Consider the following 25,712-nt stretch of genomic DNA (forward strand, 5'->3'; position numbering starts at 1 on the left):
CTTCCTTCCTTCCTTCCTTCCTTCCTTCCTTCCTTCCTTCCTTCCTTTTCTTTCTTTCTTTCTTTCTTCCTTTCTTTCTTTCTTTCTTTCTTTCTTTCTTTCAATATTTACCTCTTTAAACCCTCTGAAATTTACGTTTTGCTTCTGAGTTGGGATCAAATTTTATATTCTTCCATATTTTATATTCTTCCATATTCCTTATAGCACCTAATCCTGGCTCAGTGAATTGTACCCATTGAAATTTTCTTCAGTAGATCTTTTTCTTTCCTGGCATTTATCCCAGGGCAATGATCCAAGGAGGCTGTTAATCTGCCTTTCTCCAAAGCTTTCCTATCTGGCTTCCCCATGACCTTCATCAGTCATCCTGTCTCCTCTGCCTGCGTTCTCCAACTTTCAGTGTTCTCTACATCAGCTTTCATATTTGCTTTCATTAATCTCTTTCCTTTAGAGCAAGGGTCAACAAACTTTTCCTGTGAAGGGCCAGATAGTAAGTACTTTAGACTTCGCAACTACTCAACTGTGCCTTTGTAGTACAAAGGCGGCCATAGATAGTAAGTTGGGAATGAGTGTGGCTTTGTTCCAAAAAACCTTATTTCTGGACAGTCCAATTTGAATTTCATATGGCCTTCCCGTGTCAAAAACTATATTCTTGATTTGATTTTACCTCAACCGTTTATAAAGTGTAAAAACAACTCTTCACTCCTGGCCATATAAAAACAGGTGGTGTGCTGAATTTACCCCTTGGGTGAGAGTTTGCTGATCTCTGCTCAGGAGCCACAGCAAGGGATCAGATTCTTTGCTTTCATCCTCACTGTCCCTGTTAAAAAAGGTGCCGCAGGTCTCAGGAATGCATCTCTAAGCACCTCCCTTCTTTGAACCAAACTTAGTAAATATATTAACATATTTAAAATAATACATTTCAGTTATTCAGGCTTCCAAATTCTGGACTAACTCACCATCAGTACATGACTTTAGAGTTATTTTCAGTGGGTATTACACTGTTCCCATGTTCAATTCCGTGTGAATGTTATATGAAAATCTTTTCTTTTGGAAGGCGATATCTACTCTACTATGGGCAACTTAAAACATTTTAATTTATTCACAGCCTTAGAGACTACTATTACAAGATCATTTGGGTATAGAATATATTTTTCTGGGAGCATAAATGCTATCTTTAGAAAAAAAATTTTTTTTGGTTACTACAATTGTTTTGGTAAAATGCCTTACATGCACTAAAAGGCTTGAAATTTTTGGCCTCCGATTATCTGTGTCTCTGCCACAAGAATCCCAAGTTGAGTGATGTAAGTCATAGCTTAATGATCTTTTGGGCCATCATCTTACGTTCCTTAAAAAAAAAACAACGTAGACTTGTCCAATATCTTACAGGCTACAGATTACTTCCATAAGTAATTTTTTTTAGTGATTTCAAAACAAATTAATTAATTAATTAATTAAAACATGTTTGCAACCTTAAAACCAGAAAATGTTAAGATTTTCATTGTTTCAACCCTGCCCACCACTTGCCTGACTCTACCTTTGGGGAGCAGGGAGAACAAAAACTATGCTGTTTGTTTAAACCAAATGCCAAATGGTTTTTAGATAAATTGCTTAGCAGTGAAAAATATGCTCTTCATCAACCATGAAGGGGAAGCTTCTTGAAAGTGCCAGATTGGGAAAGGTACCAACATTTATTCACTTCCTACTTTGCATCAGTTTAATTCTTATAACCCTGCAAGGGAACATTTATCATCCCTATGTTCAAAAGAAGCATTTCAGGCCTGGAAGGTTTTTGTAACTTCTCCGGGGCAGCTTACGTTGGTAAAAATAGAGCCCAGATTTGAATCTGAAGGCCTGTCTCCACATCTGCTTTTCTTCTTCAAAGATTCAGCTTGGAAAGAATAAGCTTTTTGACATGGTCAGTAATATATGAACATGTATATGTGTGTCCATATTACACTCTTCTGTGGGCACATAGACATACATTGAAACAACTGAAAACTTCATTTAAAAAAATCCTATTAATTGAGCATTTATTCCTTCTTTCCAGAAGAGTAGAAATGGCTTTTTGTTCTGCCATATATATCCCCTAGCAAAACAAATTCACTCACCAAGTTGTATCATTTGATAATTTCATTTGTGTTAGGATTATTTTTTTTCCTTTCACGTTTGTCTGATTAGCTCTAGATATTAATCTTTAATATTTGTTGGGGCAGTCTTCTTAGAGGCTACTGTATGACAAATATCAGGTAGTGACTCAAGTGTCAGGATTCTAAATTTAAAAATTTTAACTCCACCAAAATATGCTGCATAAGCTACCTATTTTTCCTTTCCTCCAGCTTTCTTCACACCTCTTCCTATAAACATTCCTTTATCTTTCCCCTTGCAGAATCTCTGGATATTAAACAGGAAGTGGGTCAAGTGATAATGGAACAAGTATTTGCTTTAATGGTATTTAAAAAGCTTAACTTTATTAATACCTTTAATAAAGGGTATTAAAGGGTTTAACTTTCAGATGTTTGGGGGTTTTCCTTATTGTTTAATTAATTAATTAATTAATTGTAAGTTTATTTATTTTGAGAGAGAGAGAGAGAGAGAGCATGAGCAGGGCAGGGGGCAGAGAGAGGAAGGAGAGAGAATCCCAAGCAGGCTCTGCACTGTCAGAGTGGAGCCTAGTGCGGGGCTTGATCTCACGAATCATGAGATCACGACCTAAGCAGAAACCAAGAGTTGGACACTTAACCAACTGAGCCACCTAGCCACCCCTCGGGTTTGTTTTAGACACGTTCTCTTAAAAGAAACTTCCATGGTATCTAGATTAGTCAAATAAGCTCTTCTTTAACCATGAAGTTGATTATCTAAAACTTTGCCATTGTTGGGGTATTATACACATTTAGCAAACTTTTTTTTCCCTTCAATATATTTTGGTTTAAATTCTCAAGGTAGTTATAATGCTGTGAGAAAAAGGCAACTAAAATAATGGGGAATAACCACGAATATAAATGCTCTACTCTAAAAATTAAAAGGCTAAAAGGTGTTGAAATTGCAATTTCTGAAGTTATTAATCATTTTGACAGTCAATCATGATCATCTTGAGTGAAATCTGACGTTCTAGAATGTAGTATCACTTTGAATTGCGGCAGAAGTAAATTTAGTACAAATAAATTTGAGTGAAGAGATGTTTTAGTTAGAAATATGTTTGGTTGTGAGTAACAGAGAACTGAAAATAACAGTGGCTTAAGCAAGATAAGAGTTTATTTCTCTCTCAAGAGAACAGAGGTAGCCAGCTCAAGGCTAGTATGGTGGTTCCACAATCATCAGGGCCCAGGCTCTTTTTTACTTGTAGTTCTGTCATTCTTAACATAGCACCTCATGGACCAATATAGCTTCTCAAGCTCTAGCCATCACCTCTGCCTTGCAGTCAGCAGAAAGGAGAGAGTGGAACAAAGATACTTCCTGGAAGTGATATAGGACAACACTTCTACTTAAATATCATTGGTCAAAACTTAGTCATCTAAGATGGGTACAGAGTTTGAGTTTGGGATGATTAAAGAGTTCTGGAGATGGGTGGTGGTAGTGGTAATAGTTGCACAAGAATGAGAATGTGCTTAGTACACTTAAAAATGGTTAAAGTGGTAAATGTTATGCTCTGTGTATTTTAAAACAAACAGTCATCTGGAAGGAGAAGAGGCTGGGAGATGTGGTCTTTACTCAGGATAGCCATTGCCCTCCTAAAAATCTGTGGTTCCATTTCTAATGAAGAAAAGGAGAGTAAATATTGGGGGATAACTAGCAGTCTAAAACATTTGTGATGGCCGGGACGCCTGGGTGGCTCAGTTGGTTAAGCGTCCAACTTCGGCTCAGGTCAGCCCATGTTGGGCTCTGTGCTGACAGCTCAGAGCCTGAAGCCTGCTTCAGGATTCTGTGTCTCCCTGTCTCTCTGCCCTTCCCGTGTTCATGTTTTGTCTCCCTTTCTCTCTCAAAAATAAACAAACATTTAAAAAAAAAATTAAAACATTTGTGATGGCCAAAAATATAAAGAGTAACAACTGAACAAGAAAGAAATACAGCTAGTCATATATGAGCTATGGGAGTGAATTGGTAAGGGGAAGTATGGATTAATCATAAATATGCCTTTACTGGGGTAAAAGAAATTATGTCAGACTAACTTTTAATGTCTAATCCAGAATTCTTATGTTTGTTCAGTGGCATTGCCAAAGCATGGAACCAGGCATATTTTGGGGAAGGCTCTGGTCCAATAATGTTGGATGAGGTACGCTGTACTGGGAATGAGCTTTCTATTGAACAATGTCCAAAGAGTTCCTGGGGAGAGCATAACTGTGACCATAAAGAAGATGCTGGAGTGTCCTGTACCCCTCTGACAGGTAAGAATTGCACCCCATTAATCTACCAACTCTTGCCCGCACCACCATCTGGGCTTACCTTTTTTTCTCTTCAATTTAAGATAATATAAATGAGCATGCAAATAAATCCTACAAATAAAACTAAAAAACAAAAACAAAAACAAAACCCAAATGAACACAAGCTGTGTATTAAAATGGTATGTTCTTATCCATAAATATTTCTGAATTTGTCACCCTGAAGCTATACAGTCCTAAAAATACAATTTTGTTGCAATATATAATGAAATAAATCCAATAATCAAAATCAGTGTGCAATGATAAATTTCATATACTAGGTATATATTTAGTTCCTTTATCTATTGACCTGCCTTGTCTCAGAATACGTTCCTAACTGGTGAAACCATATTGATGGGATTGTGGGGTAAAGCACACTAGTAAAGGAACCAACTTAACTTGACGGCGCTCACCTCTCCAACTGTTCCAAATCTCAGCATGCTGGTCAGGATGTGTTATAAGAAGGGCATGTCTGAGTACAAATAAGTGCGTTTGCATATGTACTTACATGTTTTGTGGGAAGAAGGGGGAAAGGGACAGACAAGAAGTTGGGTCATCACAAATCCATTGTTTCTATGGTAAAAAGAACTTGAAGAAAATAAGTGGGGTTTGTAATCTTTCTTTAAAAAATGAAAATAAAAACTTTGGAGGGCCCATGAAATGCTGAAGTTATACCTTTTTATTTATATATTTCTATACATGCTGTTGTTTTTATTAGCAGAATAACATGTTTATATACAATAGAAATATAAAATTTATACCAGATTTTAAGCCAGAGAACATCATCTTTTTGGGTCTCCATTTCCTCCTCTTTCAAATGAGTGTAATTTTGTAGTGTTACTGTGATGGTCAAATGAGGTAAAATGTGTAGCAGTGTTTTGCAGACTGTAAAGTATTACATTAATAAGTGATTGTGTTGCTAAGAGACCATTTACTTTTCAGATCCCAGAGATTCATGAAAAGTATCACCTTTACCCAGGATTATTTATATGTTTCATTTGGGGATGTTTGGATTATCTTGCATGGAAATGGCTTTTAAATCTACTTTTGGGGGGATAAATGTATTATATATCTGCTACGCAGCTCTTAACAGGGTTTTCTGGGAATTAATTATTCATTGAACTCATAAGCTTCAAATTCAGATCTGTATTATCAATAAAAGAACACAAGTGAGACGTGTACCCCAGTTTTTATAATTTATGAATGCCTAAGGAATAATAAATGCATTGACACGATAGACCACACTTTAACCAGAATAGCTTTTTCTGTCTTTGTATTTCAGTACTTTTTTCATTTGCGGTTAAAATTTTGAACCATTTCCAAGTTTCGATGTTTTCTTATTTTTTTAGTTTAAATGACTAATTTTCTCATACTTCTGGAGATTGAAGCTATAGGAAATTTCCCAAATATTATTTAATCTGGAGAAATCTAAATAACTAGTTTGGAATTATATCAGAGTATATTTTTCTGATCAGAAATTAGAAGTGCAAATAAGGAGAAAAGAATATTTTGTTAGGACAAATATATGTTATGTCATACTTCAGAAACAGTCCAATGACAGATCACTGAGCAGTCTTGAAATAAGTTAAACAAAAGGCCTAGAGAGAGAGGTGATAATTTTAGTGAAATTAAAATGTTGTTCCTTTTTTGATAAGTGGTTTGCTCAGTCTCTGTGTCTCCTTCTTACCACAGATGGGGTCATCAGACTTGGAGGTGGTAAAGGCAGCCATGAGGGTCGCCTGGAGGTGTATTATAGGGGACGGTGGGGGACTGTCTGCGATGATGGCTGGACTGAGCTGAATACATATGTGGTTTGCCGACAACTGGGATTTAAGTAAGGTCCATTGATATGATGCAGCTCAATGCAAGTTATATTTTTTAAATCCTCATTTTACAATCCTTACTTATAATTTCTATCATACTAACAGTGCATGTTCTCTATCATCTGTCTACCTACCTACCTGCCTATTCACCTATCTATATATGGAGTAACTATAAAAAATAAAAATTAAAAAAAAATAACATTTTCTGTGATGACAAATAACCATGTCTTGTTTTTATCTCATTACCTTTCCTGTCACCACCCCTCTTCTTGAGTAATTGATTGGAGCCATCGGTGACTTTTAGGTTTTCTTTGTGTCCATTCAAGTAAGACTGTATGCTTTGAATGCTGGATTTTCTTCTGACGCATCACTGCTATTAGATGTTCTTAGTTCTGACATCATTGTGTCTAAAATTGCAGGCAAACCCAGTGTCAATCCCTTGCTTAAATGTGATGATAATTATCACTTTTATTTGAGAAAAACAGCCTTCTTGTCATGAGATGACCTTTAGAACTCACCCTTGACCTTACTCTCTTAAAAGCTAGTATCACACTTTGGGCAATATATTTCATGTCACACACATAATGCATTCCAGAGTAAAGATTTCAGTTGGTCTGCAAATGATGCCTTTTAGCTAATATTTGAATGAAGCCTATGAATGCCCATTCTTTCTTGTTTTTCATATTTCTGGGTCATGCTTGAATTAATTCTCAGGCTTGGAAAAATTGGCAAAATTATTTCATGCTTGAGACAGAGCTAATTGCATATACTCATTAAACCTTAAAAATATACTTTCATCCAAGCTAGGTATGATCGTGTTTAAACATATTTTTTAAATTTGTCAAAGTAATGTAAAATATTAGATTTTAGAAAATAAAAATTAAAAACTACCCCTAATTTTTCCATTCTTAAACCATTATTATTATAATTTGTGTGTATAATTTTATAACAACTTTAATAGTAAGTACATGCATTTTCTATCCATATTTCTTACCTTAATAGTACTACAGTCATAATTTTTAATGATAACATAATGTCCATTGAATATTCATGTCATAATTTACTTAATATTTAGGTTAGTTTAATTTTTCCTGTTATAACTAATGATATCATGAAGATATAAATACATATTATTGCCCAATATTTTGAATTTTCATGGACAGTGCAGTTATAATTATTGGGTTGAGGGGTATGATGTACAAACCAAATAAATATTAATGCTTAATTAATAAGAATTATTTAATAAATACTATTTCATCTTTAAGTGAACGTTAGACCTGAGAACTGCATTCTATTTTCACAGATTTAGAAAGATTCATAAATATTATTAGTCACTATCTTCATATTTTTCCTTATTAATAAAAACAACAGAATGAGACTTAGTGTTTCTACTTTATTAATTTTGTTTTACAAATATATTCAATTTTTCTTGTATATACAGAGAATCAGAATTTAATGGTTTAAAAAGTATTCTCACTAATATTTGTTAACAGTTCTATAAGATTGTGTTGGAAGGTAAAATAGGCATGTACCACATGTACTTTTGGTTTACAGGAGAATTTCTAAAGCAGAATACTATTTTGGGATGAGGAATGGGTGAACTCTAAGTTTCTTTGCACAAATAAAATGCCAAAGTAAAATGACGTCTTGTCATCTGTTCTATAGTTGATATGGACAGACAGTAATCAGAATGATGCATTATTTGGATAAATGGTATAAGTTGAAAGTGGTAGCAATATGAGATTTAGGATAATTTTTTTTCTAGCTCAGATTTGATTAGTCAGCAAAATAGGGGAAATCTTAGAATAATTAATTAAAAGCTGCACTGTTTTAACCTATTAAAATGTTCATCTTCTTAGATAAATGTATCAAATATGTGCAAAGGAAAATAATTGGGAAACTTCATGCCAGAAAGATCTCTTTATATTCTTTGTACAGAAATAATGAAAGCATTCATTGAGGGAAGTGACTGACATAAAATTTTAAGAGTAAGAGTTTAATTACATAGACTCTTAGGCCTGAAAGGCACCTTAAATAGTTTTTAGCTCAGTGATTTCTGGAGATTTGGATTTTACAGAACAAAGAAAGTAAAATTGGTGAAGGATGAATGACTTAGTTACCAATTTTTTTTTTTTTTGCAGATTTTACCTAGTTCTATAATGTATATATTTATTATAATTTTTTGTAGTGCATTGTTATAATTAAGGTCAATTGGAACACAAAGATAATTTCTTTTTTTTTTTTAATTTTTTTTTTTTTTAACGTTTATTTATTTTTTTGGGACAGAGAGAGACAGAGCATGAACGGGGGAGGGGCAGAGAGAGAGGGAGACACAGAATGGGAAGCAGGCTCCAGGCTCTTAGCCATCAGCCCAGAGCCCGACGCGGGGCTCGAACTCAGGGACCGCGAGATCGTGACCTGGCTGAAGTCGGACGCTTAACCGACTGCGCCACCCAGGCGCCCCTAAACACAAAGATAATTTCTAAAAAAATTAAAAATCAGATTTATGTAACCTTATGAAAAACTAAGAACATTGCTATTATTCGATTTTTATGGTCGAAATCCAAGCAAGTCTCATGATGGAGTGGGTGTAGTGTTTGAGGAATCACTGAACTAATATACACAGTTTTATTTTGGAAGGGATGATACCAAAGAGGTCTAGAGAAGGTGATGAAATCAGGTGGCTCTTCAGAGCTGAAACAAGACAACTGTTCTGGTTTTATGGTTCATGATATTATTTCCATTGTCAGAAATTGGAGTTCTATCTTGTTTTGCATTCTCTTTCATGAGTTAATTATCCATTAGGTACCTGTTGAATCAATCAAAAATTTTCATGTGATCAAAATGTGTGCTGGAGTGAACACTGCTCTAAGAACTGTGTCCTTAAGATAGGAGAAAGAACAAATATCCTCCAGAGTCGTGATGCTTAATTAGGTTGTTTGTTTTTATGTTTTGTGGTTCCTTGACACAAGAGACAGCAGTTCCATGCACAGCGTTTATTTTATTGCCACAGATATGGCAAACAAGCCTCTGCAAACCACTTTGAAGAAAGCACAGGGCCCATATGGTTGGATGACGTCAGCTGCTCTGGAAAAGAAACAAGTTTCACTCAGTGTTCCTGGAGGCAGTGGGGAAAGCATGACTGCAGCCATCGGGAAGATGTTGGTATCACCTGCTACCCTGGTGGCAATGGACACAGACTATCACTGGGTGAGGATTGGCCACAGCTTTTGAGTATCCATAATTCAATAGCCCATGCACCTCTATTCATTGGTCCGGCATGTGAAACATTTCTCAGTTTTGGCTTTTTAAAGTCAGTTTTCTAATAATGCTCTAAATCAACTTTTGAGTCTCTCCACCAATGTTATAAAATTTTTGCTCCTAAAGTTACTGTTCTTTACCTAGAAGCTTACATTTCTCACTAAAAATCTTTATAGTCACATGGATCTGAAATATTGAGTGAAGAAGCTATAATGTCTGTTGCCCTATTCATCGGTCCCCTATTCTGATTATCATTCATCTTGAATTCTAAGGAAAAATTGGGGACAGGATTTTAAAAAATCAGAACAAAACAATAGCTCTCTCTCCTATGATTTATTTCTTCTTTAGGTCCAAGGCCTTGTCAGTCATTGGTCACCAGCCATTCATTGCTGTGTCCTAACCTAGATCTTTCAAATTTCTCAGTGGGTTCCTAAGTGGATTCACTGGAGAAAATAGTCAATCCATCTTTTTAAGGTACCCTGTTACTCTAGAAACCCATCAGTGTCTTATACTGTTCCTCAGTTCCAAATTTCTCTAGACTTCTGATTGGATAAAAGGTAAGTAGCTCATCTAATAGTCTGGAAATATTTATGGATAAAGATCCTTTTGTGAGCAGAGAGCACGTACATGTCCTTGACAGATTTAATTAACATCTGACTATTCTTAACATCTTAACATCTTTTGAGGATGGCAGAATAAATATGAATGGATAAGACACAGGGAGATATTAAAAAGACTTGTCAAGACACTACCATGGCTCTATTATATATCCAAACACATATTTTTTGATGAATAGATGTTAAAATAATCCCAAGTGGTCTTTACTTTTCACCTCAGAGTTGAATCAACCCCTTTTGTATCCTTCTGTTTTGAGACTGTGAAGCTTAAATCTTCACATTATAAAATAACATAACTTGTTGAATCTCACAGTATTAACTGTATTGTATATTTAAGTTTGTCAAAGTACATAGTTGATTCCTCCTTGTACTCTAAACTGTGAGAACTCACTGCACTAATCTAGCATTATATGAAGTAGAAATACAATATTTTACTCTATCCCTTACAAGCCATACTTCCAACTTTGCTTTTCATTTGTCCTCTTCTCTTAATCCTTTCTTCTTCTGGGGGATTGTAATCCTCCCAGGATTATGTGATGAAAGATTGTATGTGGTTGGGGAGATAGAACCTATTTGCTAAAGGGGTGCCTGGGTGGCTCAGTCGGTTGAATGTCCAACTTCAGCTCAGGTCATGATATCAGGATTTGTGGGTTCAGGCTTTGTGCTGACAGTGGAAAGCACAGTGGAGCATGCTCTGGATTCTCTGTCTCCCTCTCTGACCCTCCCCTGCTTGTGTGCTCTCTCAAAAAATTAAACATAAAATTTTTTTTAATTAAAAAAAAAAACAAAAACGTTTGCTAGAAATGTATACCCTTAGCCCTAGATAGTAGGTATTTCGATCATGGAGTGATATATTCAGGCACGTTATTCATCAGTATTCCAGGCGATGAACTACTATAAATATTATACAAAATATGATAATCTGAGTTATCTGAAGGACCGTGTGGTTAAATACATGCATATGGTTAGGCAACTAATCTCTTCAGTTACCCTGAAAATCTTTAATTCTAGGATTCTAGACATATTTTTAAAAAATTTAAAAAGCTGAGGATGATAATTATTAATAAAATATGTGATCATTATTGTAAATGTCTTGAGTCCTAATTTCAGTAATACATTTATTAACTATTCATTTGTCTGAAGAGCATTATGTCTGAGCCAAATATACTTTTAGAATAGAATCATATTACCATTTATCCATCCAAAGAGATTATTATTTTCCCACTTATCAAAAAGGACTACATATTTAAAACAGAAGCTTAGAGAAGGAAATCATGGAATAGTGATATACAAAGCAGCATTTTTTTAAAAAATTTTTTTTTAACGTTTATTTATTTTTGAGACAGAGAGAGACAGAGCATGAACGGGGGAGGGTCAGAGAGAGGGAGACACGGAATCTGAAACAGGCTCCAGGCTCTGAGCGGTCAGCACAGAGCCCGACGCGGGGCTCGAACTCACGGAGTGTGAGATCGTGACCTGAGCCGAAGTCGGCCGCTTAACCGACTGAGCCACCCAAGCGCCCCACAAAGCAGCATTTTTAAAAGCAATTGAGATTTTTTTACTCCTTTGACACTGTAATAATGAGCTGTTGGACTATTACTGTTTTCAAGTATTTAAAGGATAACTTGTGTACCTTAACTCTGAAAGTGAATGAAAGTGTTCTCAAAATTAATACTTGTCCAGTAGACATGTAGGTGGAATGCTGAAAAGTAATATTCTAATTCAATAAAAGTAATTCCAATAAGAATGTAGTTAATACTTATGGGAATTGGGGGAAATATGCAGAATGGTAAATATATGGATTTCTCATTTTAATATTGCACTGATCATTTTTTTAAGTTTTATTTACTTAAGTAATCCCTACACACAATGTGGGGCTCGAACTCATGATCCCAAAATCAAGAATCTCATACTCTTCTGACTGAGCTAACCAGGTGCCCCAATATTGCACCAATTCTGTATTTCAGAGTATTATATCCTAGAGAGATTTTATCCACAGTGAGCTGGTCTCTTACCTAATTTTACAATATAAAAATTTGACTTTTAACATAAGTTAAATTTTATCTTCTAGTAAAAATATTATTTTCTAAAAATAATGTATTATATCAATGTTACAGGAAAATTAAAACTTTTGGAGGTCCAAGTTTGAAATATATAATTAAATTATATATTAAAGATACTTAGATGCCCAGAGGACTATTTAGTTTTCCCGAGCACTTTATATTTAAGATTTTAGAAATAAAACATGTATATTATTGCTACCATAATGAAAAGAACTTAAACAGTAAGGTGGTGTTGATAGAATGGCTTTTGTCATCCAGTTTGCCCTTCAAGCATTGAAAATCCAATGATTTTGTAAAATGAAGGGCTAAAGTTAGGTTCAGAAATACTGCATGCATTATTTATTCAAAGCATGCAACTGAGGCTTTAAAAACACTTTCCCATTTTTATTTTTATGGTATATGAAAAACTGCCCATAAAATGACTAGAATGGAATGTGGAAATCTAATTCCATGTACATATGTTTACTTAATTTTGGACCAAACATCCCAAAATTTAAAAATTAAGAACTTTAAGAAAAGAACTTCACCTTTTTGGATTTTTTTCTTTGAGGATCACTTTTTTTACCTTATTCCTTTTAGAAAAAACTCCAAACTTTCAGATGCGTTAATAAGAAATGTAATGTTTCAAATATACTGTGTTTTGTGACATGGCTAAAACCCCAGCATAAGCCATGCATAGGGTAGGCACTTCATAAACATTTGTTGATTTTGATTTTGCTATCTTGATTCTGCTATGATGCCCGCCCCACGAAGTGAGTATGACAGGTACAGAAACAAAAGTGCCAACAACTCTGGGGATAAAACAAAGAAGGATGGAGAAATAAAAATGGATCAGAAGGATCAAAGTAGGGTATGTTCATCTTGCCAACAGTATTTTCTGTCAGTAAACAAAGGCCAATCTAGCAATGTCATATGTTGTTTTAAAGAGAAATGATATTTTTTCTTTAGCTGCTTACTTCGCCTCTTTAGCTCTAATCAGTTCCGCATGCTTCATGGTATTCCCTAAATCCGTACCAGTAAATCGTAGGGGCCCAAAGCTGGAGACCCTTTCAGTAACTAGGTGATCTAAAGTGTATTGGTTTGCTTGGGCTGCTGTAACAAAGTACCATGCAGTGGATGGCTTAAACAACAGGTATGTGTTGTCTCACATTTCTGGGGTCCAAAATCCAGGTGTCATCAGGATTGATTGCTTCTCAGGGCTAAGAGGGAAGCTGTGTTCCAGGTTACTCTCCTTGTCTTATAGATGGCCATCTTTTCCCTGTGCCTCCTCAGAGTCTTCCCTCTGTGTATCTCACTATTCAAATCTGTCCTTTTTATAAGGACATCAGTCATACTGGATTAGGGCCCACCGTGACGACATCACAGTTCAACCCATGACAGTATGCAAGGTGCAGTGAGGGTGCTTTCAATTAAATAGCACCATCTTTTTTTTTTTCAATATATGTAATTTATTGTCAGATTGGTTTCCATACAACACCCAGTACTCATCCCAAAAGGTGCCCTCCTCAATACCCATCACCCACCCTCCCCACCCCCCATCATCCCTCAGTTTGTTCTGTTTTTAAGAGTCTCTTATGCTTTGGCTCTCTCCCATTCTAACCTCTTTTTTTTTTTTTCCTTTCCCTCCCCCATGGGTTTCTGTTAAGTTTCTCAGGATCCACATAAGAGTGAAAACATATGGTATCTGTCTTTCTCTGTATGGCTTATTTCACTTAGCATCACACTCTCCAGTTCCATCCACATTGCTACAAAGGGCCATATTTCATTCGTTCTCATTGCCACGTATTACTCCATTGTGTATATAAACCACAATTTCTTTATCCATTCATCAGTTGATGGACATTTAGGCTCTTTCCATAATTTGGCTATTGTTGAGAGTGCTGCTATAAACATTGGGGTACAAGTGCCCTATACATCAGTACTCCTCTATCCCTTGGGTAAATTCTTAGCAGTGCTATTGCTGGGTCATAGGGTAGGTCTATTTTTAATTTTTTGAGGAACCTCCACACTGTTTTGCAGAGTGGCTGCACCAATTTGCTTGCCCACCAACAGTGCAAGAGGTTTCCCGTTTCTCCACATCCTCTCCAGCATCTATAGTCTCCTGATTTGTTCATTTTGGCCACTCTGACTAGTGTGAGGTGATATCTGAGTGTGGTTTTGATTTGTATTTCCCTGATGAGGAGCGACGTTGAACATCTTTTCATGTGCCTGTTGGCCATCCGGATGTCTTCTTTAGAGAAGTGTCTATTCATGTTTTCCGCCCATTTCTTCACTGGATTATTTGTTTTTCAGGTGTGGAGTTTGGTGAGCTCTTTATAGATTTTGGATACTAGCCCTTTGTCCATCTGATATGTCATTTGCAAATATCTTTTCCCATTCCGTTGGTTGCCTTTTCGTTTTGTTGGTTGTTTCCTTTGCTGTGCAGAAGCTTTTTATCTTCATAAGGTCCCAGTAGTTCATTTTTGCTTTAATTCCCTTGCCTTTGGGGATGTGTCAAGTAAGAAATTGCTACGGCTGAGGTCAGAGAGGTCTTTTCCTGCTTTCTCCTCTAGGGTTTTGATGGTTTCCTGTCTCACATTCAGGTCCTTTATCCATTTTGAATTTATTTTTGTGAATGGTGTGAGAAAGTGGTTTAGTTTCAATCTTCTGCATGTTGCTGTCCAGTTCTCCCAGCACCATTTGTTAAAGAGACTGTCTTTTTTCCATTGGATGTTCTTTCCTGCTTTGTCAAAGATGAGTTGGCCATACGTTTGTGGGTCTAGTTCTGGGGTTTCTATTCTATTCCATTGGTCTATGTGTCTGCTTCTATGCCAATACCATGCTGTCTTGATGATGACAGCTTTGTAGTAGAGGCTAAAGTCTGGGATTGTGATGCTTCCTGCTTTGGTCTTCTTCTTCAAAATTACTTTGGCTATTCGGGGCCTTTTGTGGTTCCATATGAATTTTAGGATTGCTTGTTCTAGTTTCAAGAAGAATGCTGGTGCAATTTTTATTAGGATTGCATTGAATATGTAGATAGCTTTAGGTAGTATTGACATTTTGACAATATTTATTCTTCCAATCCATGAGCACGGAATGTTTTTCCATTTCTTTATATCTTCTTCAATTTCCTTCATAAACTTTCTATAGTTTTCAGCATACAGATCTTTTACATCTTTGGTTAGATTTATCCCTAGGTATTTTATGCTTCTTGGTAAATAGCACCATCTTTAATGGTGTCAATAGAGATACATGAAATTCTATAAATCATTTACATAACTTAGATAAACCTCAGTTTGCTAGAGATCAGTTTCTCAACTTTAAAAAAAAAGGAATGACTTCTATTTATTTTAAATTTTTATTATTTTTATTTTCTAGCTTCAGCATTTTTTAAAGTCTTGAGGCATAATGGACATACTATATTAGTGTCAGGCATACAGCATAATGGTTCAGTACTTGTATACATTGTAAAATGATCAACACAAGTCTAATTAACACCCATCACCTTACATTGTTACAAAAAATTATTTTTCTTGTGTTGAGAACTTTTAAGATCTAATCTCAGCTACTTTCAAATATGAAATACAGTATTATTAACTATACTCACCATGCTGTACATAACATTTACATTCAACTTTAGTTGTCTTAGTAATTTGTATGATTTAAGCCCTTCTTTTGAAAGCAATAGTAAATGAGAAGCCTGAGATGGAAATTGTCCTTGTTAGCTGCCTTCGTTTTTTTTCTCCACGCATTCAAGTTACCCATGCATGCCAAGGGTATATATGTTTATGCCTTCTTAAAAATCTCAGCTTTGGAGTATAAATTTTTAGCTGTGCTCAAGGATAAATGACCAGACATGAAACAAAAACAACTCCAAGGAAATATCTTTTACTATTTAGAAGGTAGTGGAAATAATAAGAGACTCTTAATGATAGAAAACTAAGGGTTGCTGGAGGGTAGGTGCACAGGGGAATGGGCTAAATGGGTGATGGCATTAAGGAGGGCACTTGTTGGGATGAGCACTGGGTGTTAATGTGTAAATGATGAATCACTAAATTCTACTCCTTAAACCAATACTACACTATAAATTGAACCTCAATTAAAAAAAAAAGAAGTTAGTGGTAATAAAGCCATTCACAAATTACAGTGCTAATTATCCATTCATTCATTTATTCATTCATACAACAAACAGCTGTGGCATGTCCTCTATATATGAGGTACTGTTCCAAGTGCTTGGGAATTCATAGTTGAGCAAGTGAGTACTCTGACCCAAAGACTTCAAAAGATATTGCAAAAGTGGATATGGTTTTTTATTAACACTTCTCTCTCATTCACTCTTTCGTATTACCCAGCTAATTTTATAGTTAATTTAAAAAAATGATTTGTGTTTTACAAAATCTTTCATACTTTGACATCAGTTTGCTGTTTTGGCTTTTCTAATACTTTTGAATCATGACTTAGGTTTTCCTATCAGACTGATGGATGGAGAAAATAAGAAAGAAGGACGAGTGGAGGTTTTCATCAATGGCCAGTGGGGAACAATTTGTGATGATGGGTGGACTGATAAGGACGCAACTGTGATTTGTCGCCAGCTTGGCTACAAGTAAGAAAAACCTAATTATTTGGAATGGTTACTTGATGAACATTTCTAACTATTCAGGTTTGTTCTAATGAGTTATTTCTTACCTAAAGTTAATTTCTATGAATCAATTGAAAATACTGGCAGCATGCTGACTTGATTCAGAATTGTGAAGACATACTAATTAGAGTCTATTTAAATTTTTCTATTCTCCTATAAGCCATATACACTGTTATATAAGAAATGTAGCTTTTGGAGTGCCTGGCAGGCTCAGTCCATAGAGCATGCAACTCCTGATCTTAAGGTCCTGAGTTCAAGCCTCACGTTGGGCCTAGAACTTAATTGTTTTATTTTTTAGAAATACATATTTTATATTTTATTTTTTATTTTATTTTAGAGAGAGGGTGTTTGAGCAGGGGAGAGGGGCAGAGAGGCAGAGGCAGAGAGAGAGAGAGAGAAGGAGACTTACATAGGCTCTACACTCAGTGCAGAGCCTGACATGGGACTCAATCCCATGACCGGGGGATCATGACTTGAGCTGAAATCAAGAGTTGGACACTCAACCAACTGAGCCACCCAGGTGCCCTGGGCTTAGAGCTTATTTAAAAAAAATGTAGCTTTTATATAATAGCAAATAATCTAATATTCATAATACTGCTTGTGTCAGGCAGAGGTGTTAACCTTTTCTCTATGATTTAGGTTTCAATAAACCCCTTTTAAGAGACTCTGGGGTTATGAAATTGTACTTAGTTCTCCTTATTCACAGTAGTTCCACTCTCTAAAATCACAGTAAAACACTGCATTAGCTAATGCTGAGCCATTGCTTCTAGAGTTAAGGTTGAACAAGGCAGTGCTCTGCCTTCTCATTTTAGCTCTCAATCTTGGAAACAATTAAGAATTTTGTGGTCTGTTAGTACTTTTTTTAAAATTTATTTTGCATTTTTATGCTTTTTTTGTTAATCATTTCACTGTTTAAAATGCCCCCTGAGCACAGTGCTATCTAGTGCTACCTAGCATTACTAAGTGGAAGAAGGCTATGATTGTGATGTGCCTTGTGGAGAAAATACAGGTGTTGGATAGGTTTCACTGAAGCATGAGTAATAGTGCAATAAACATGGCACTAAATAGACTGGGAAAAGGACACTTTTTTCAGTTTGAGAGCTGAAATAAACAAGCAGATTATCTTCTTCTGATGCCTCAGCTGGGCAATGCACATTTTTTGAGGCTTTGTGCATGTCTGCAAATGACTGAAAGCACCGTGAGTATTGATTTGGCAGCTACAAATATATGTAGCATGTTACAGTATAGAGGATATAAAATTGAAATGAATATTGAAATTGAAATGAATTGATGAACTCATAATAGATTACTAATATTGGTTTGGATTTTTAAAAAATCTTTAATTATACATCTATGCATATCTTAAATATTGATAAATTTAACTGCTTATTCTATGCAGAATACATTTTTCTTTAAAAAAATTTTTTTTACATTTATTTATTTATTTTGAGAGAGACAGAGATAGTGCAAGTGGGGGAGGGGCAGAGAGAGGGAGACAGCGAATCCCAAGCAGGCTCCACACTGCCAGCTTAGAGCCTGATGAGGGGCTTAAACCCACGAAATTGTGAGATCATGACCTGAGCCGAAACCAAGAGTCAGACGTCCAACCGACTGAGCCACCCAGGTGCCCCAATACATTTTTATTTTTAAAAGTATTTCTAATTTAATAAAAATTCAAATGTTTTTTCTAAATTTTTAATTCAAAGTTGTTTTTGGTTACCCAGAAACAACTTCAATTTCCTGCTCAGTTTTGGACCTAGTTGTAATTCCAATTGTCTTATGGTAAATGGGTCCATTATTTGGGATCTAGATTTTCAGTATTAAAATAGGCATATGACACAGATTTTCAGCTTTCAAATTATGAAGGATAGAAGTAAGATAGGAAGAATTTATGTTAGATGCCTCGGTGAACTCTGTCAACGATTTATTTCCTTTGCTAACTACTTTTCTAACACTCCTTCCTTTATTTGAAAAAAATATATTATTTTTCTTACATTGCATTCACAGTGAATTTATCCAAAATCAGCCATTAAAGTACAGCAAAACCTTGGTTTGTGAGCATAATTCCTTCAGGAAACATGCTTATAATCCAAAGCACTTGTATGTCAGAGAGAATTTCCCCATAAGAAATAATGGAAACTCAGATGATTTGTTCCACAACCCAAAAATATTAATATAAAAATGATTATAGTACTGTAGTATAATACAAAATAATAAAGAAACTACAAAATATAAAGAAAAATAAACTAACCTACACTTACCTTTGGAAACCTTTGTGGCTGGTGTGAGGGAGACAAGAGGAGGATTATTGTGTAGGACTACTTTCACTGTCACTAACTGCTACCTATTGGCTCGATGGAATCTTCTTCTTTTTGTGCAACTTTACCAAGTTGGAACCTATCCAATGACCTTGAATGAAGCAAAGCATTCCTAAGCTTACTCTTGTATGGAAAAGTAAAGGACTGTCCATAGGTACTTTGAAGTGACAAAAAATACACTAGTCCCGTTATGGGCACCTTCCAATGTTCTAAAAAATCACTGATTTCTGCCAAACACCGCATCCTGAGACCAAGCATGGGAGCATGGGAGATGATCACCCACAATCCTCCAGTGAAAGAGAACCACTGACTCAGTCATGATCATGTGACATTTAGCATCATGTACTACTCGTGTTGCAGGACATCTCTCGTTTCTCAAGTTAAAATTTATTAGAAATGTTGTTCATCTCGTGGAACACTCGCAGAACAAGTTACTTGCAATCCAAGGTTTTGCTGTATATTGCTGTTTGAGACTGTTTACTTGGCTAACTTTTATTTTTTATCAGAATAATCCAGGAAACTTAGTGTTATCTTTGGAAATAGGAAGGGAAAGATCAAATTGATCCTTGAATTGTGTGTCTAATCAATGAGAGGAAAAGTTCATAAGCATATCCATCAATACATTTTCACTTTAATTTCTTTCTACATTTTTTATTGCTTTTAACTTACCGGTTAGTCCATTTTACATTTAACTTAAAGTTTATTTATTTTGAGAGAAAGAGAGAGTCAAAGAGGGTAGAGAAAGAGGGAGAGAGAAAGACTCCAAAGCAGCCCCTATGCGGGGCTGGATCTCACAACTGTGAATCATGACCTGAGCCAAAATCAAGAGTTGTACACTTAACTGGCTGAGCCACCAGGTGCCCCTATTTTGCATTTAACTTAAATGGTGAATTTCGGTAAGAAATAATATAGGTTAAGTGAACAAAGTTTGTAGCAATTTTCAATAATGTTTCTGTAAGAATTATCAAGAAAAGCATTGAAAGAAGAGCTTACTGTGTAATTGTTTCTTTAAAATAAAGTCTCCTAATAAGTAAATCAGTAATTAAATGTTATAACAAATTGGATTATCATCTTCTAGTGCACAGGGTATAATTTACCATCAAATAATATTTACATGAGAATCATGTGGCTATTTGATTAATCTAAATACACTTGAATGTTTTTATAATTTTCCACTCAGGGGAAATGGATTTCATGTAAGAACATATATATAATTGTAAACAAGTATGTGACTAGAGAATATTTTTTCCCCTAGGTCTACTTGGAATTGTTAAAAATTCTTTAATAAGGCATGTCTTTGTAGAAATCAATCTAGAAGACTTTTAAGCTGTCAAAAGGCTTGGGTGTTAGAAATAGAAGTTTTTATATTATATATATTATATATATATGTGAGGCTTTGGAAATACTGAGGAAATTATATGTGAGGCTTTGGAAATACTATATTATATGTGAGGCTTTGGAAATACTGAGGAAATACTCCTTGGAAATACTGAGAATCCAAATAGCATTAGACAGTATTTCCACAATGAGAGTAACAAAATGAAGTAACAAAACCAGGAAACATGAATGGTAACTAATGTAGATATACTTAGAGTGAACAGAAAGTAAAAGGCATTATTTAATTATGCATTACATGTTACATAATGTCTGACAAAGTCTAGCATATGAGCATATTATTTTTAGAGGGCTCAGAGAGAATGTGTTGATATCAGTTACACTCTTCAAGATAGACTAAATAGCTATGATGGAAATTCCATTCTATTTGAACTATGTGTGAATCCATTAGCATATGTTCTCAAGATGACATTGTTCTTGTACTGCATATTTGTTTTAGTACCCCTCAAAAGAATTTGCAAAATTGTGTGTCCCTAGAGAATTAGTAGAGACCTAAAATTAAGTATATCTAGTTTTTACCTTATAATTAAATAGCTGCAAAGGACGTAATTTAGTTTCTGGCATATTTGTGTATGATATTTAAAAATAGAACAGTTATATCACTCTTAATTATAATCCAATGGAATATCAGTATAATAGTGACTTGATACTGTCTGTCATCTATTTAAACAATACGTGAGGGGCACCTAGGTGGCTCAGTCGGTTGAGCGTCCGACTTCGGCTCAGGTCATGATCTTGTGGTTTGTGAGTTTGAGCCCTGTGTCGGGCTCTGTGCTGACAGCTCAGAGCCTGGAGCCTGCTTCTGATTCTGTGTCTCCCTCTCTCTGCCCCTGCTGTGCTTGCACTCTGTCTCTCTCTCTCTCTCAAAAATAAATAAACTTTTTAAAAAATAAAAAAAATACATGAAAAAGCTCTTCTTTGACCTTGAGAAATTTTACATAGTTCCTTCTCTTGAAATTGTATTTAAATTTTTCCTCTCCACAGTATCCTAAAGTTGCAATGCTTTAAAAAACACATGTATATGAGTATATACATATATACATACTTATGCAAATGTGTGTGTGCCTGTGTGTATGTGCATGTGTATATGTACATGGAGAGAGCAAGAGAAAGAGAGAGAAATTAAATCCTTCTAAAAAGTTCCTCTTTAGAGTTTATGATTTCTAGTATACAACCGATTAAAGACAACACAAACAAAAGTTTGGTAAGTAAGTATTAAATATAGGAAATAAAAACTGAAGAAAGGTCCCATTTCTAACTTTGATGAGTTGGGTTTATGGTGCTTGGTTAAAGGAGACTTCATTGCTGTCATATATTTTGAATTGTTCTTTTGACCACTTCAGAGGCTTTTAAATCTTGGAGTAATGCATTGTGGTAGGATTTGGGATGAGTGAAAAATATGTCTTTTTTTTGTGTAGTAGGAGAGGAAAATTTTGAAGAGAAGTTGATTTTCATTTCAGCCAAACTAGTTTTAGGTGAAAATACACATGTCATTTGAGGATCCAAATACTGATTCCCATAAAGCCATGCATCCTAAGAAAGTCATCTTCTACTCCCAGGAACATTTACATCCCAGTTTAAAGACTGTCTAATGTATTGAAATTGTCTGCTGTGAATTACTGCCTGGCTGTAGCCTAGTGGGAAGTCCCTTCCCTTTTTTCTATAGATGACACAGTCCTTAGTTGATAAAAAAAAAAAAAAAAAGTCACAGAAAGTTTTTTTAAATTCCACTACATTGCTGAGAATCTCTTTATTTAATCATGCACTTTTATTAGTTAAAATGTTCCCTAACTTCTAATTCTAATGTATCTAAAACGGTGCATTCTTTTAGTCTGTAGTTGATAAATTTCTAAGAAATCATCCTTCATTTTATTTAATGGGTCTAATTTTATTTTCTATACGTTTATCTCTACCTATCATCTACTTCTATGGTATTTATGATGATTTTTTGTTTGTTCTTTGTGTACTCTTCTGTTTTTTTATATGCAAGCAACCCAATTTTCTACTTTCATTTTTTCCTTTCTTTAGTGGTTGGACACTCAGCATTCTTATTGTTTTACTGGAAGTTCTGTTTAAATTTTTAGGGGCACCTGGGTGGCGCAGTCGGTTAAGCGTCCGACTTCAGCCAGGTCACGATCTCGCGGTCCGGGAGTTCGAGCCCCGCGTCGGGCTCTGGGCTGATGGCTCAGAGCCTGGAGCCTGTTTCCGATTCTGTGTCTCCCTCTCTCTCTGCCCCTCCCCCATTCATGCTCTGTCTCTCTCTGTCCCCAAAATAAATAAACGTTGAAAAAAAAAATTAAAAAAAAATAAATTTTTAGCAAACATGCTGGCATATTTTCTTACCAATTTCAGAAATTATCTGTAAGTTTCCCTTAGCATGCTATTATTTACTCTCTACCTCCACTCATCCTCACTTCCCACACTGATGGGAATCACCTGGGATTTTAATTTCAGAATGCTATTAATTTTTTATTTTCTTTGAATGATGTCTATTTGAATTTCAAAAGGCTTAACATTATACAACCACATTGTCAACAATTATTTCTGTTTTTTTAAAAAGATTAATAAAATAAGCAATATTTGGCGATTCTAACTCAGAAAAAGGAGAGAAAATACAACTATACAAAAATACAAATATACATTAGAGAAAAGAAAAGGAATACGAGCAGATACACATATCTGGTTAAAAAAATTATAGAATACTGTGAACTACTTTTAGCTAATAAACTTGGAAATCTAGATGAAATGATCAATTATGTAGGAAACCACATTTTCAACAAAAATATAATTATGAAAATTGATAGAAAACCTAAATAGATTAGTGATCACGGAAGCAATGACTCTGATTTTTTTGCTGAGGAGTTTTGACTGATCTTCAATTCAGGTAATTCCCAAGTTATATAAATTGATGCAGAGTGAGAAAAAAGATGGAAATCTTTCCATTCATTTTATGAGACTAATGTAAATGTATTTCATGACTAGATAATCCAAGTATACTCACACACACATCAAGAAAACTATATTCCATCTCATTAATCTACATACAAAAATTCAAACAAAATATTAGCAAATTTAATCCAATGGTGTATTTAAACAGATTTGAAGACATGGGAGTCTATTGCAAGAATATAAAAATGGTTCAAAGTGAGGCATTCAATTAATGTATTTCAGTGTATGATCTATAAATTAAAACAAATATGATCAACTAATAATGGCAAAACATTATATGTTAAAAATCACCATTTCTTCCTTATGTCTCTTAGGAAGCTTAGGATAAAATAAAACTACCTTACCTTTATATCACATTCATCAAACAGGAACAAAACAAGCATGCCTGCTATTACTTCAATGACTCAGTATTATCTGAAAGTCCCACTATAATTAAGCATTGAGATACCAGTATTGAAAAGGAAGTCAGAATTGTTACATGAATAATGTGATTGTCCAACTAAAAAACCCAAGAGAACCAATGGGAAAGACACTAGAACTAGTGTTATTTTTTTAAAAGGCAATAGTTGCTATAAGCTAAGTAGAAAATAAAAAGAAAAAAAAGATCATTTAGAGGGTACAAAACCCAAAAACCAAACAAAAAACCCAAAAACAACCTAACTAGGAATAATCACAAGAATTGAGACCTATATGAAAAAAAGTAAATCTTTACAAAGGTAGAAAAGTTAATAAGTGATATACAACAATCCTGAATGGGAAGACAGAATAGAGATTAATCTATTCATTAAATGCTGCCCTTATAAAAATCTTTTTATTTTCTTGGTGTGGCTGAGGGTAGGGGTGGGGAGAGGAACTTGACTTCAAAAGTCATCTGGAATCAAATCCATGTGGTACTGGCACAGGAATAGGCAAGAAGTCAACGATACTAACTACAGCAGTGATTATCAACCTCGGGTGTACACTAAGATCACACTGAGAGTTAAAAGAATATTACCCATGACCAGCCCCATTCCCATGGATTTTACTTTCATTGATGTCAGGTGGGGTTCAGGTTTTGCTATAATATAAAAGCTTCCAGGGGCGCCTGGGTGGCTCAGTCGGTTCAGCTTCCGACTTCGGCTCAGGTCACGATCGCACCCTCTGTGAGTTTGAGCCCTGCGTCGGGCTCTGTGCTGACAGCTCAGAGCCTGGAGCCTGTTTCAGATTCTGTGTCTCCCTCTCTCTCTCTCACCCTACCCCGCTCATGCTCTGTCTCTCTCTGTCTCAAAAATAAAAAAATAAAACATTAAAAAAAATTAAAAAAAAAAAAAGCTTCCAAAGGTAATTTTAATGTGTAGCCAAGGTTGGGGATTACTGTATTGTAAAGACCAAAAAATGACTTATGTACATGTAAGCATGATAAATGTTAAATTATAAAGACTTTTAGAGGTGCCTGGGTAGCTTAATCGATTAAGTGGCCGGCTTCAGCTCAGGTCATGATCTCATGGCTCATGGGTTTGAGCCCAGTGTCGGACTCTGTGCTGACAGCTCAGAGCCTGGAGGCTGCTTCGGATTCTGTGTCTCCCTCTCTCTCTGCCCCTTCCCTACTCACGCTCTGTCTCTCCCTGTCTCTAAAATATATAAAAACATTTAAAAAACATTTTTTAAAAAGCCTTTCAAATCAGTGGGAAAAGTTATTGGGACAATGACCTTAGGGACAAAAATAAAACTATATCCCATACTAACACTAAGGAGAAATAAATTCCAGATAGATCAGAACTATGATGCACAAAATAAAGCAGAAAAACTTTTCTTTGAATAATCACATTTTAATTATACATATTTCAAATGAATAACTTGCTTCCCAAAGACTTGCCCTGTATTCAGCAGTATATATCCAGAACCTTAAAAAATGTTTATACCTGTTGAACAAAAATACTACTTCTGGGAAGAAATCTAAGCTGTCCACAAAAACTTCTGTTTAAGAGTGTGTGTGTGTGTAACAGACTCTTAAATAAGGAGAACAAACAGAGGGTTACTGGAGGGGTTGTGGGAGGGGGGATGGGCTAAATGGGTAAGGGGCATTAGGGAATCTACTCCTGAAATCATTGTTGCACTACATGCTAACTAATTTGGATGTAAATTTAAAAAAATGAAATTAAAAAAAAAAAAGAAAGAAAACAAACTGATAGTTACCAGAGGGGAGGTGGGTGAAATAGGTGATGGGGATTAAGGAGTGCACTTGGGATAAGCACCAGGTGATGGAACTGAAAT

The 25,712-nt window shown here is 35.3% G+C and overlaps 1 protein-coding gene across 1 annotated transcript in view; it reads left to right on the top strand.

Annotated features, from left to right (window-relative positions):
• Positions 1-25,712, top strand: part of PRSS12 (serine protease 12) — a 77,728-nt gene that overhangs the window by 27,570 nt on the left and 24,446 nt on the right. The window contains exons 6-9 of the mRNA XM_040475040.1: positions 4,204-4,382; positions 6,108-6,249; positions 9,252-9,448; positions 16,620-16,761. Coding sequence (XP_040330974.1) covers positions 4,204-4,382; positions 6,108-6,249; positions 9,252-9,448; positions 16,620-16,761 — 660 coding nt within the window. The remainder of the gene's footprint in view (positions 1-4,203; positions 4,383-6,107; positions 6,250-9,251; positions 9,449-16,619; positions 16,762-25,712) is intronic.

This window comes from Herpailurus yagouaroundi, unplaced genomic scaffold, assembly GCF_014898765.1.
Source record: "Herpailurus yagouaroundi ecotype Mexico unplaced genomic scaffold, PumYag 28, whole genome shotgun sequence".
In the NCBI taxonomy this organism is placed as follows: Eukaryota; Metazoa; Chordata; class Mammalia; order Carnivora; family Felidae; genus Herpailurus; species Herpailurus yagouaroundi.